The sequence below is a fragment of the Oncorhynchus tshawytscha genome, linkage group LG14 (genome assembly GCF_018296145.1).
Source record: "Oncorhynchus tshawytscha isolate Ot180627B linkage group LG14, Otsh_v2.0, whole genome shotgun sequence".
NCBI lineage: Eukaryota > Metazoa > Chordata > Actinopteri > Salmoniformes > Salmonidae > Oncorhynchus > Oncorhynchus tshawytscha.
The window spans coordinates 41,090,934-41,102,497 of record NC_056442.1 but is presented as its reverse complement, the minus strand read 5'-3'; the positions used below and the strand labels follow the sequence as shown (position 1 = coordinate 41,102,497).

Here is an 11,564-nt window from a genome sequence, read left to right as displayed (position 1 = left end):
TATAATGGAGCTGGTTGAGAGCTTCCAGTTCCTTGTGTTCAAATCCCTAAGGACTTAAAATGGTCCAAACACACCAACACAGTAGTGAAGAGAGCAAGACAATGCCTATTCTCCCCCAGGAGGCTGAAAATGTTTGGCATGGGACCTCAGATCCTCAAACAGTTATACAGCTGCACTATTGAGAGCATGGTTGCATCACCGCTTGGTATGGCAACTGTTCGGCATCTGACTACAGGGCACTACAGAGGGTAATTAGTTTTTTGTGCTTGCCAGTTAGCAGCTATAGTTACAAGTCTATAGTTAGCTAGCAGTCTATGGTTAGCTAGCTGTTAGCAGCCAACGGCTAGCAGTTTCTTACTGGTGATAAAAACAGATGATTGCCATAATTTTTTCGAGACAATACTGAATTATTTAATGTAACAAATTGAACCTTGTAAAAATTTGTGGTAATTCATGGTAACTGCATAAACAATTCATTTAGACTCGCCGTTTATTTGAAACAGGCGTTTATTTGCTGAAATGTGGGCCGTTGCCCCACAGAAGTTAAAAGACGACCTGGAACGCGACCACTCTGTCAAACAACATGCAGAAAGAAGTAATTTACGTAGCTCTTGAGAATACACGGAACCCACTGTGTGTTCATTGAAGTGACAGAGCTACCAATGTAAAGGTCGAGGATTAACTGTTCTATTAGTTCGCTGTTCAAACTCGACTAAACCTACCAAGCCGTGCCAACGACGAGGAATGGATATTGTGCCAGTCAAAGGTGGAAGGATGGTTCAAAGTAATTAACTATCGGACGGGGACAGTGTAGGTGGCGCAGCGATGGATAAGGACGCACTTCACCAGTGCGAACTCATCCAGAATATGATCGAGATCTCCATCTCTAGTTTACAAGGACTCCGAACCAAATGCGCAGCATTGAGCGACCTCACTCAGCAAGAAATACGCACTTTGGAGGTACAGTATGGGAGCATAGGCATAACATACACTTTGACGGCTATCATAATAAAGTTCAGCTTGTTGGTGTGTGTGTGTGTGTGTGTGTGCGTGCGAGGGAGAGTGAGTGATGGTGGAAAATGTAAATGTTTGATGTGTGTTGTTCTCATGATATAGGCTACTAGATTGTTTTTGTATATACAAAACGATAGACTAGACATTGCAGGCTCCACATTCTTAAAATAAATGCAAATAATACAGTAATCTCGTGCATGTAGGCCTGGCCTATAGATTAACTTTCCTTGATGTGCTGTAGGCCTATAGTAGGTATATTGTATTTAGGTTCAACTTCCTTGTTCCTTCCATGCCCATAATCAATAACAGTTTCGTAGCCTAAGGCAACACTCAACATGTCACACATCAAAACAGCCTAACAATCAAAGTTTCAACCAATGTGTTAAAACTGTTTATTACAGATTATAAACTAATAATTAACAGTTTCTGAACTTTTAGAACTGTAAGACAGAAACATATTGATGAAAGGAAATGGGGTACAATGAAGGATATGCCAGGCTGTCATCAGACAAAGTCTGTGTGATATTCTCACACATCTGTCTCCCTCAATGAATCCTGTCAGTTTCACTTCTCCCTCAAGTCAGTCTGTCCCTCAAGCAACCAACAATGCACATCTCTACTCCTCACTAAAGGAACATTGAGTAGCCACTTCCACCGCGATCCATTCACATTGTTAGGTATTACAAACGGAGCAACGTCCTTATAATGTAAAGCCCTTTAGGATCATACATACTGTACATGGAGACGCCAACTATCCATATCATTGTAAGTTATTTCGTACATAATGTTTCTGCCACCGTATCTTATGACCGAAAAGAGCTTCTAGATATCAGGACAGCGATTACTACTACATACTGGAGGAATACTTTTTCTTCAACGAGTCGGACAGGAAGAATTTACTTCAGACGCCCGACAAGGCCCTCATCCCCATAATTCGCAGGAGAAAGAGACGGAGGAATCGTGTACGAAGATCCGGGTGCCTTGTTAGGATCCGTCGCCGAGAGGGTAATCTACCTTTACCATCGGTCCTATTAGCCAACAAACAATCAATTGATGATAAAATAGACAAACTACGATCATGTATGTCCCACCAATGGGACATTAAAAGCTGTAATATCTTATGTTTCACCAAGTTGTGGCTGAACGACGACATGAATAACATACAGCTGGTGGGTTTGAAGCTTTGTCGGCGGGATAGAATAGGGGCCTCTGATAAGACAAGGGGTGGCGGTGTAACGGCTTTCGTTGGTGGTAGGAAGAGTGGACCAAAGCGCAGCGTGGAAAGTGTTCATGATTCTTTTATTTCAAAAAATACTCAAACAAAATAACAAAAAAATGAAAGCGCACAGCACTGGGTTGTGTTGGCGAACTGGGGATACCGTGCGTAGAGCTGGCGCAGGATATCCTGGGCCGAAGAGACCAGAGACCGGAGACCAGGAGCGCTGAGCCGGCACAATCCATCCTGGCTGAATGCCCACTCTAGCATGGCAAATGCGGGGAGCTGGAACAGAGCGCACCGGGCTGTGAATGCGCACTGGAGACACTGTGCGCATCACCGCATAACAAGGTGCCTGACCGGTCACACGCTCCCCACGGTAAGCACGGGGAGTTGGCTCAGGTCTAAACCCTGACTCCGCCAATCACCCCGCAAAACATTTTTTGGAGCTGTCTCTCGGGCTTCTGTCGTTGTCTTAACTCCTCGTATCGTCGCCGTTCCTCTCTTGCTGCCTCCGCCTGCTTCCATGGCAGGGTCTTGTCCCCTGCCATTACCTCCTCCCAGGTCCAGGATGTCCTCCACTCCCTTTTCTCCCGGGCCCAGGATCCCTGCTCCTTCTGGCCACGCTGCTTGGTCCTTTGATGGTGGGATCTTCTGTAACGGCTCTCGTTGGTCGTAGGAAGAGTGGACCAAAGCGCAGCGTGGAAAGTGTTCATGATTCTTTTATTTAAAAAAATACTCAAACAAAATAACAAAAAATGAAAGCGCACAGTTCTGTCAGGCAGAAACACTAAACAGAAAACAAGATCCCACAAAACCCAAAAGGAAAATGACAACTTATATGTGATCCCCAATCAGAGACAATGATAGACAGCTGCCTCTGATTGGGAACCACACCCGGCCAAAAACAAAGAAATAGAAAACATAAACTTTCCCACCCGAGTCACACCCTGACCTAACCAAACATAGAGAATAAAAAGGATCTCTAAGGTCAGGTCGTGACAGGCGGTCTATGTATATTTGTAAACAACTGCTGGTGCACGAAATCTAAGGAAGTCTCAAGGTTTTGCTTGCTTGAGGTAGAGTATCTCATGATGATAAGCTGTAGACCACATTTTTTGACATTTTCTAAGAGAGTTTTCATCTGTATTTTTCGTAGCTGTCTACATAACACCACAAACAGATGCTGGCACTAAGTCCTCACTCAATGAGCTGTATAAGGCCATAAGTAAACAGGAAGACGCTCACCCAGAGGCGGCACTCCTAGTGGCCAGGGACTTTAATGCAGGAAAATTCAAATCTGTTTTACCTAATTTCTACCAGCATGTTAAATGTGCAACCAGAGGGAAAAAAAACTCTAGACCACCTTTACTCCACACACATAGATGTGTACAAAGCCCTCCCTCGCCCTCCATTTGGCAAATCTGACCATAATTCTATCCTCATGATTCCTGCTTACAAGCAAAAACTAAAGCAGGGAGCACCAGTGACTCGGTCAACAAGAAAGTGGTGAGATGAAGCAGATGCTAAGCTACAGGACTGTTTTGCTAGCACAGACTAGAATATGTTCCAGGATTCTTCCAATGGCATTGAGGAGTACACCACATCAGTCACTGGCTTCATCAATAAGTGCATCGATGACGTCGTCCCCACTGTGACGTACATACCTCAACCAGAAGCCATGAATTACAAGCGACATCCGCACTGAGCTAAAGGGTAGAGCTGCTGCTTTCAAGGAGCGGGACTCTAACCCGGAAGCTTATAAGAAATCTCATGCCCTCTGACGAACCATCAAACAGGCAAAGTGTCAATACAGGACTAAGATTGAATTGTACTTCACCAGCACCGAAGCTTGTCGAATGTGGCAGTACTATTACAGACTACAAAGGGAAGCACAGTCGTGAGCTGCTCAGTGACACGAGCCTACCAGATGAGCTTCTATGCTCGCTTCGAGGCAAGCAACACTGAAGTATGCATGATAGCATCAGCTGTTCTGGACGACTGTCTTATCACGCTCTCCTTAGCCGATGTGAGTAAGACCTTTAAACAGGCCTACATTCACAAGGCCTCAGGTTCAGATGGTTACCAGGATGTGTACTCCGACCATGGGCTGACCAACTGGCAAGTGTCTTCACTGACATTTTCAACCTGTCTCTGTCTGAGAAACCCTAGACCCTCTCCAATTTGCATACCGTCCAACAGATCCACAGATGATGCAATCTCTATTGCACTCCACACTGCCCTTTCACACCTGTACAAAAGGAATACCTATGTGAGAATGCTATTCATTGACTACAGCTCAGCATTCAACACCATAGGGCCCTCAAAACTCATCACTAAGCTAAGGACCCTGGGACTAAACACCTCTCTCTGCAACTGGATCCTGGACTTCCTGATGGGCCTCCCCCAGGTGGTAAGGGTAGGTAACAACACATCCGCCACGCCAGGCCTGATCACCAACAATGACGAGACAGCGTATAGGGAGGAGGTCAGAGACCTGGCCTTGTGGTTCCAGGACAACAACCTCTCTCTCAACGTGATCAAGACAAAGGAGATGATTGTGGACTACAGGAAAAGGAGGACCGAGCACGCCCCCCATTCTCATCGAAGGGCCTGTAGTGGAGCAGGTTGAGAGCTTCAAGTTCCTTGCTGTCCACATCACCAACAAACTAACATGGTCCAAGCACACCAAGACAGTCGTGAAGAGGGCACGACAAAACCTATTCCCCCTCTGGAGACTGAAAAAGCTGCACCATCGAGAGGATCCTGACTGGTTGCATCACTGCCTGATATGTCAACGGCTCAGCCTCCGACCGCAAGGCACTACAGAGGGTAGTGCGTATGGCCCAATACAGCACTGGGGCCAAGCTTCCTGCCATTCAGGACCTCTATACCAAGTGGTGTCAGAGGAAGGCCCTAAAAATTGTCAAAGACTCTAGCCACCCTAGTCATAGACTGTTCTCTCTGCTACGACACCGGAGCGCCAAGTCTAGGTCCGTCAGGAAGTCAGCTTCTACCCCCAAGCCATAAGACCCCTGAACATCTAATCAAATGGCTACCCAGACTATTTGCATTGCCCCCTCTTTTTCGCGGCTGCTACTCTCTGTTTATTATCTATGCATAGTCACGTTAATAACTCTACCTAGATGTACATAAACTCAGCAAAAAAAGAATTGTCCTCTCACTGTCAACTGCGTTTATATTCAGCAAACTTAACATGTGTAAATATTTGTATGAACATAACAACTGAGACATAAACTGAACAAGTTCCACAGACATATGACTAACAGAAATGGAAAAATGTGTCCCTGAACAAAGGGGGAGTCAAAATAAGAGTAACAGTCAGTATCTGGTGTGACTACCAGCTGCATTAAGTATTGCAGTGCATCTCCTCCTCATGGACTGCACCAGATTTTCCAGTTCTTGCTGTGAGATGTTACCCCACTCTTCTACCAAGGCACCTGCAAGTTCCCGCACATTTCTAGGGGGAATGGCCCTGGCCCTAGCCCTCCGATCCAACAGGTCCCAGACGGGCTCTTCGCTGGCCATGGCAGAACACTGACATTGCTGTCTTGCAGGAAATCACTCACAGAACAAGCAGTGTGGCTGGTGGCATTGTCGTGCTGGAGGGTCATGTCAGGATGAGCCTCCAGGAAGTGTACCACATGAGTAAGGAGGATGTCTTCCCTGTAACGTACAGCGTTGAGAATGCCTGCAATGACAACAAGCTCAGTCCGATGATGCCGTGACACACCGCCCCAGAACATGACGGACCCTCCACCTCCAAATCGATCTCTCTCCAAAGTACAGGCCTTCGGTGTAACGCTCATTCCTTTGACAATAAACGTGAATCCGACCATCCCTCTGGTGAGACAAAACCGTGACTCATCAGTGAAGAGCACTTTTTGCCAGTCCTGTCTGATCCAGCGACGGTGGTTTTGTGCCCACAGGCGACGTTGTTACCAGTGATGTCTGGTGAGGACCTGCCTTACAACAGGCCTACAAGGCCTCAGTCCGGCCTCTCTCAACCTATTGCGGACAGTCTGAGCACTGATGGAGGGATTGTGCATTCCTGGTGTGCATTCAGACAGTTGTTGCTGCCATCCTGTACCTGTCCTGCAGGTGTGATGTTCGGATGTACCGATCCTGTACAGGTGTTGTTACACGTGGTCTGCCACTGCGAGGACGATCAGCTGTCCCTCCTGTCTCCCTGTAGCGCTGTCTTAGGCGTCTCACAGTACGGACATTGCAATTTATTTCCCTGGCCACATCTGCAGTCCTCATGCCTCCTTGCAGCATGCCTAAGGCACGTTCACACAGATGAGCAGGGACCCTGGTCATCTTTCTTTTGGTGTTTTTCAAAGTCAGTAGAAAGGCCTCTTTCGTGTCCTAAGTTTTCATAACTGTGACCTTAATTGCCTACCGTCTGTAAGCTGTTAGTGTCTTAACGACTGTTCCACAGGTGCATGTTCATGAATTGTTTTTGGTTCATTGAAAAGCATGGGAAACAGTGTTTAAACCCTTTACAATGAAGATCTGTGAAGTTATTTGGATTTTTACGAATTACGAATTCAGGACCCTGAAAGACAGGGTCCTGAAAAAGGGACACTTCTTTTTTTTGCTGAGTTTCTTACCTCAATTACCTTGACTAACTGGTGCCCCTGCACATTGACTCTGTACCAGTGCCCCATGTATGTAGCCTTGCTATTGTTATTTTACTGCTGCTCTTTAATTATTTGTTACTTTTATTGATTTGGGGTATTTTTTTCTTAAAACTGCATTGTTGGTTAAGGGCTTGTAAGACTGCATTTCACTGTAACCTGTTATATTCGGCGCATGTGACAAATACATTTTGATTTGATAACATCACCTATTCTGTACAGGTCATATCAGGTACACTAAATTGGCCTACTAGCCTCTCTCCCATGGGATTGTTCAATTCAAAGCGCTGGAGAAGGCCGTCTGATCTGGATTTCTCATCGCTATTAATGTAGTAGCATCTAAATTTGGACTTCTCTCCCTCCCACACATTCTCAGTGCGGGCTGTTGAAAGCTAAAGATAGAGTGAGAAACAGTGGGAGGAGAGGAAGGAAGGGGAGAAAAAGGGGAATGAGGAAAGAAGGGAGGAATATATGAAGAAGGAGATATCCAACATGGCTGTCTCTTATTAAAGCTGAATATCGAGGGGCTTTCTTTGAGACTGGACTGGGGGAACCAGGGAACCAGCAGACAACAACATGGTTACGAACAAAAGAGGCAGCCTAAGCCACTGCCAGGCCTTTCTCTCTTTCTCTGTATTTGTCTGTCTCTTTCCTCTCCCTCTCCCCACCCCTCTCTCTTTCACTCCCTTTCTCTCTTTCTCTGTATTTGTCTGTCTCTTTCCTCTCCCTCTCCCCACCCCTCTCTCTTTCACTCCCTTTCTCTCTTTCTCTATATTTGTCGGTGTCTCATTCTTCTCCCTCCCTCCTCTCTCCTCTCTCCTCTATCCCTTCTCCCCACCCCTCTCTCTTTCACTCCCTTTCTCTCTTTCTCTGTATTTGTCTGTGTCTCTTTCCTCTCACTCCCTCCTCTGTCCCCCCTCTCTCTGTCACTCCTTTTCCCCCTTTTTATTCTCGACCCCCTTACATCTCAAACCCACAATAGGCCTGTCTGTCTGTTTAGGGTGGTCAGGCCTGAGCTAAGTGGCTGCATGGGGAGTTGGGTTACTCAGGTCTGTCCATGTAAACGGCCTGTATTGTGTTTACATTGGATATTAGAGATGAGCAGCACTGTTCTACACTGTCATTGTCATAAAGCGATGGATAAAGGACTCTGACCACAAGGGGCAGATATTATGTCCGTCAGGACAGGTGTGTGGGGGGTTGGGATAGGCTAGACTTGAGCATTGCTGGACACCAGATGAGGAAGAATTGGAGAGATGTTTGGTGCTGCCTGAAACATGAATCTTATGTAATTGCAGAAGTGGTGTTGTCTTTCCGACTGGTTTTCAACTTCCTCATATTAGCTGTACTGCAATAGCATAACAATAAGGTCATTCTTGTGTGAAGAGGATCATTCTTGTGTACAAGATTGTCTTTGAATAGTTTGAACCAAAACACTGTCTTAGAAGATTGAGCTGTGCAGCTCGTAAACCAGGGAAGTAACCTTTTTAAAATCATGTCATTGGTCACGTAAACTGAAGTCGCTGTCCTTGTAAACTTCACAGGCCTGTGATGTTGAATGTATAGCGAGGTTAATCCTGGGTGCTACTTAGGGCTGTTATGGTGACCATATTACCACCACACCAGCAGTCACTAGTCATGACCGCAGTCAAATTCCACATGACCGTTTAGTCATGGTAACTAGGCTTCTCCAAAACTGTGCACTGGCTGATGGTCATTAGCAGCCTATCAAACTTGCTAACTGCCAGTCGCTAATGGCCTGATACTCAGGGCTCTATTGTCCCTCTAATCACTCTGACATCAATGCAAATGCAATCGAAAATCAAATCAAACACTTTATGAGAGCACATGTTGCGCAACATTTCTAGAAGCTATGCAATAGGGTGGGAAAACAGAGTTGGCCTCTGTTAAAAAAGGGAGGATCCCATCAGCTTTCTATAGGCTAGGCCTACTATATTTATTTCTCAACTTTTCTAATATTAATAAGCACATTGCTTCGCTTTACAACCGGAGTAACCTAACTGGCTAGCATGAAAATTAACCCCCGGAAAAAATGTCTTCCATGTGCTTTTTAAGTGCATACATATGTCATGTATTTTTCCCCCTGCTACATGTTAATGGCCTATTCTCAATCAAAATTGACTTCACACATACAGTGCATTCGGAAAGTATTCAGTCGCCTTGACTTTTCCACATTTTGTTACGTTACAGCCTTATTCTAAAATAGATCAAATAAAAACATGTACCTCCTCAATCTACACACAATACCCCATAATGACAAAGCAAAAATGTTTTTTTAGAAATTGCAAAAACAGAAATATCTCATTTACATAGGTGTTCAGACCCTTTGCTATGAGACTCGAAATTGAGTTCAGGTGCATCATTTTTCCATTGATCATCCTTGAGATGTTTCTACAACATGATTGTTGTCCACTTGTGGAAAATTCAATTGATTGGACATTATTTGGAATGGCACACACCTGTCTGTATAAGGTCCCACAGTTGACAGTGCATGTCAGAGCAAAAACCAAATCATGTGGTTGAAGGAATTGCCTGTATAGCTCCGAGACAGGATTGTGTCGAGGCACAGATCTGGGGAAGGGTACCAAAAAATGTCTGCAGCATAGAAGGTCCCCAAGAACACAGTGGCCTCCATCATTCTTAAATGTAAGAAGTTTGGAACCACCAATACTCTTCCTAGAACTGGTCACCTGGCCAAACTCTCTGAATCAGAGAGGTGAGGGGGGCTGCCGTAATCAACATCCACGTCTTCGGCGCCCGGGGAACAGTGGGTTAACTGCCTTGCTCAGGGGCAGAACGACAGATTTTTACCATGTCAGCTCGGGGATTCGATCCAGCAACCTTTTGGTTACTGGCCCAACGCTCTAACCGCTACCACCCCAACCCGCTTGGAGTTTGCCAAAAGGCACCTAAAGGCTAAAGGACTCTCAACCCATGAGAAACAAGATTCTCTGGTCTGATGAAACCAAGATGGAACTCTTTGGCCTGAATGCCAAGCCTCACGTCTGGAGGAAACCTAGCACCATCCCTACAGTGAAGCATGGTGGTGGCAGCATCATGCTGTGGGGATGTTTTTGAGCGGCAGGTACTGGGAGACTAGTCAGTATCGAGGGAAAGATGAACAGAGCAAAGTACAGTGAGATCATTGATGAAAACCTGCTCCAGAGTGCTCAGGACTTCAGACTGGGGTGAAGGTTCACCTTCCAAGAGGACAACGACCCTAAGCACACAGCCAAGACAATGCAGGAGTGGCTTTGGGACAAGTTTCTGAATGTCCTTGAGTGGCCCAACCAGAGCCCGGACTTAAACTCGATCGAACATCTCTGGAGAGACCTGAAAATAGCTGTGTAGTGATGCTCCCCATCTAACCTGACAGAGATTGAGAGGATCTGCAGAGAAGAATGGGAGAAACTCCCCAAATACAGGTGTGCCCAGCTTGTAGCATCATACCCAAGAACAGTCGAGGCTGTAATCGCTGCCAAAGGTACTTCAACAAAGTACAGAGTAAAGGGTCTGAATACTAATGTAAATGTGATATTTACGTTTTCTTATTTTTTTAATCAATTTGCTAAAATTTGTAAAAGCCTGTTTTTTCTTTGTGGGGTATTGTGTGTAGATTGATGAGGGGAAAATACAATTTAATCAATTTTAGAATCAGGCTGTAACTTAATAAAATATGGGAAAAGGGGTCTGAATACTTTCTGATTGCACTGTATATTATTTAGTATACAGTACCAGTCAAAAGTTTGGACACACCTACTCATTCAAGGGTTTTTCTTTACTTTGACTATTTCCTACATTGTAGAATAATTGTGAAGACATCAAAACTATGAAATAACACATATAGAATCATGTAGTAACCAAAAAAGTGTTAAGCAAACCAAAATATATTTTATATTTGAGATTCTTCAAAGTAGCCACCCTTTGCCTTGATGACAGCTTTGCACACTCTTGGCATTCTCTCAACCACCTTCATGAGCTAGTCACCTGGAATACATTTCAATTAAAGTGAATTTGTGGAATTTCTTTCCTTCTTAATGCGTTTGAGCCAATCAGTTGTGTTCTGACAAGATAGGGGTGGTATACAGATGATAGCCCTATTTGGTAAAAGTCCATATAATGGCAAGAACAGCTCAAATAAGCAAAGAGAAACGACAGTCCATTATTACTTTAAGACGTGAAGGTTATTCAATCCGGAAAATGTCAAGAACTTTTAAAGTTTCTTCAAGTACAGTCGCAAAAAACATCAAGGGCTATGATGAAACTCTCTCATGGGACTCCCAATCACAGCCAGTTGTGATACAGCCTGGAATCGAACCAGGGTGACACGTCTAGCACCGAGATGCAGTGTATTAGACCGCTGCGCCACTCGGGAGCCCCTAAATGGTCAGTTCGTCCATGGCCTGCATAGTTATCAGACATGTCACCCATTGAGCATGTTGCGTTTATATTTTTGTTCAGTTTAGGAGGACCTGTTTCTTCGTTAACCTCTCAACACAGAATAGCTGCATGTGCCCACTCCCTTGGAAATCTTTTGGAGAAAATGTCCTATTTTATTCAGCTTTGTTCAATTGTATTCTTCTTACTACAAAATAATATCAAATAATGCCACAGGAATTATAAGCAAATCTTGTCTGCTAAAATAACTAGTG

General features: G+C 44.9%; 1 protein-coding gene across 2 annotated transcripts in view; it reads left to right on the top strand.

The window, feature by feature from the left end:
• The first annotated feature begins 558 nt into the window (after positions 1-558).
• The window catches only part of LOC112267210 (kinase suppressor of Ras 1-like), a 57,834-nt gene continuing 46,828 nt past the window's right edge, over positions 559-11,564 (top strand). Inside the window, exon 1 of one of the 2 annotated variants that reach the window (XM_042297519.1) lies at positions 559-960. In XM_042297519.1, coding sequence (XP_042153453.1) covers positions 826-960 — 135 coding nt within the window. In that variant the 5' untranslated portion in view covers positions 559-825. The remainder of the gene's footprint in view (positions 961-11,564) is intronic. The other variant, XM_042297520.1, reaches the window with a different exon arrangement.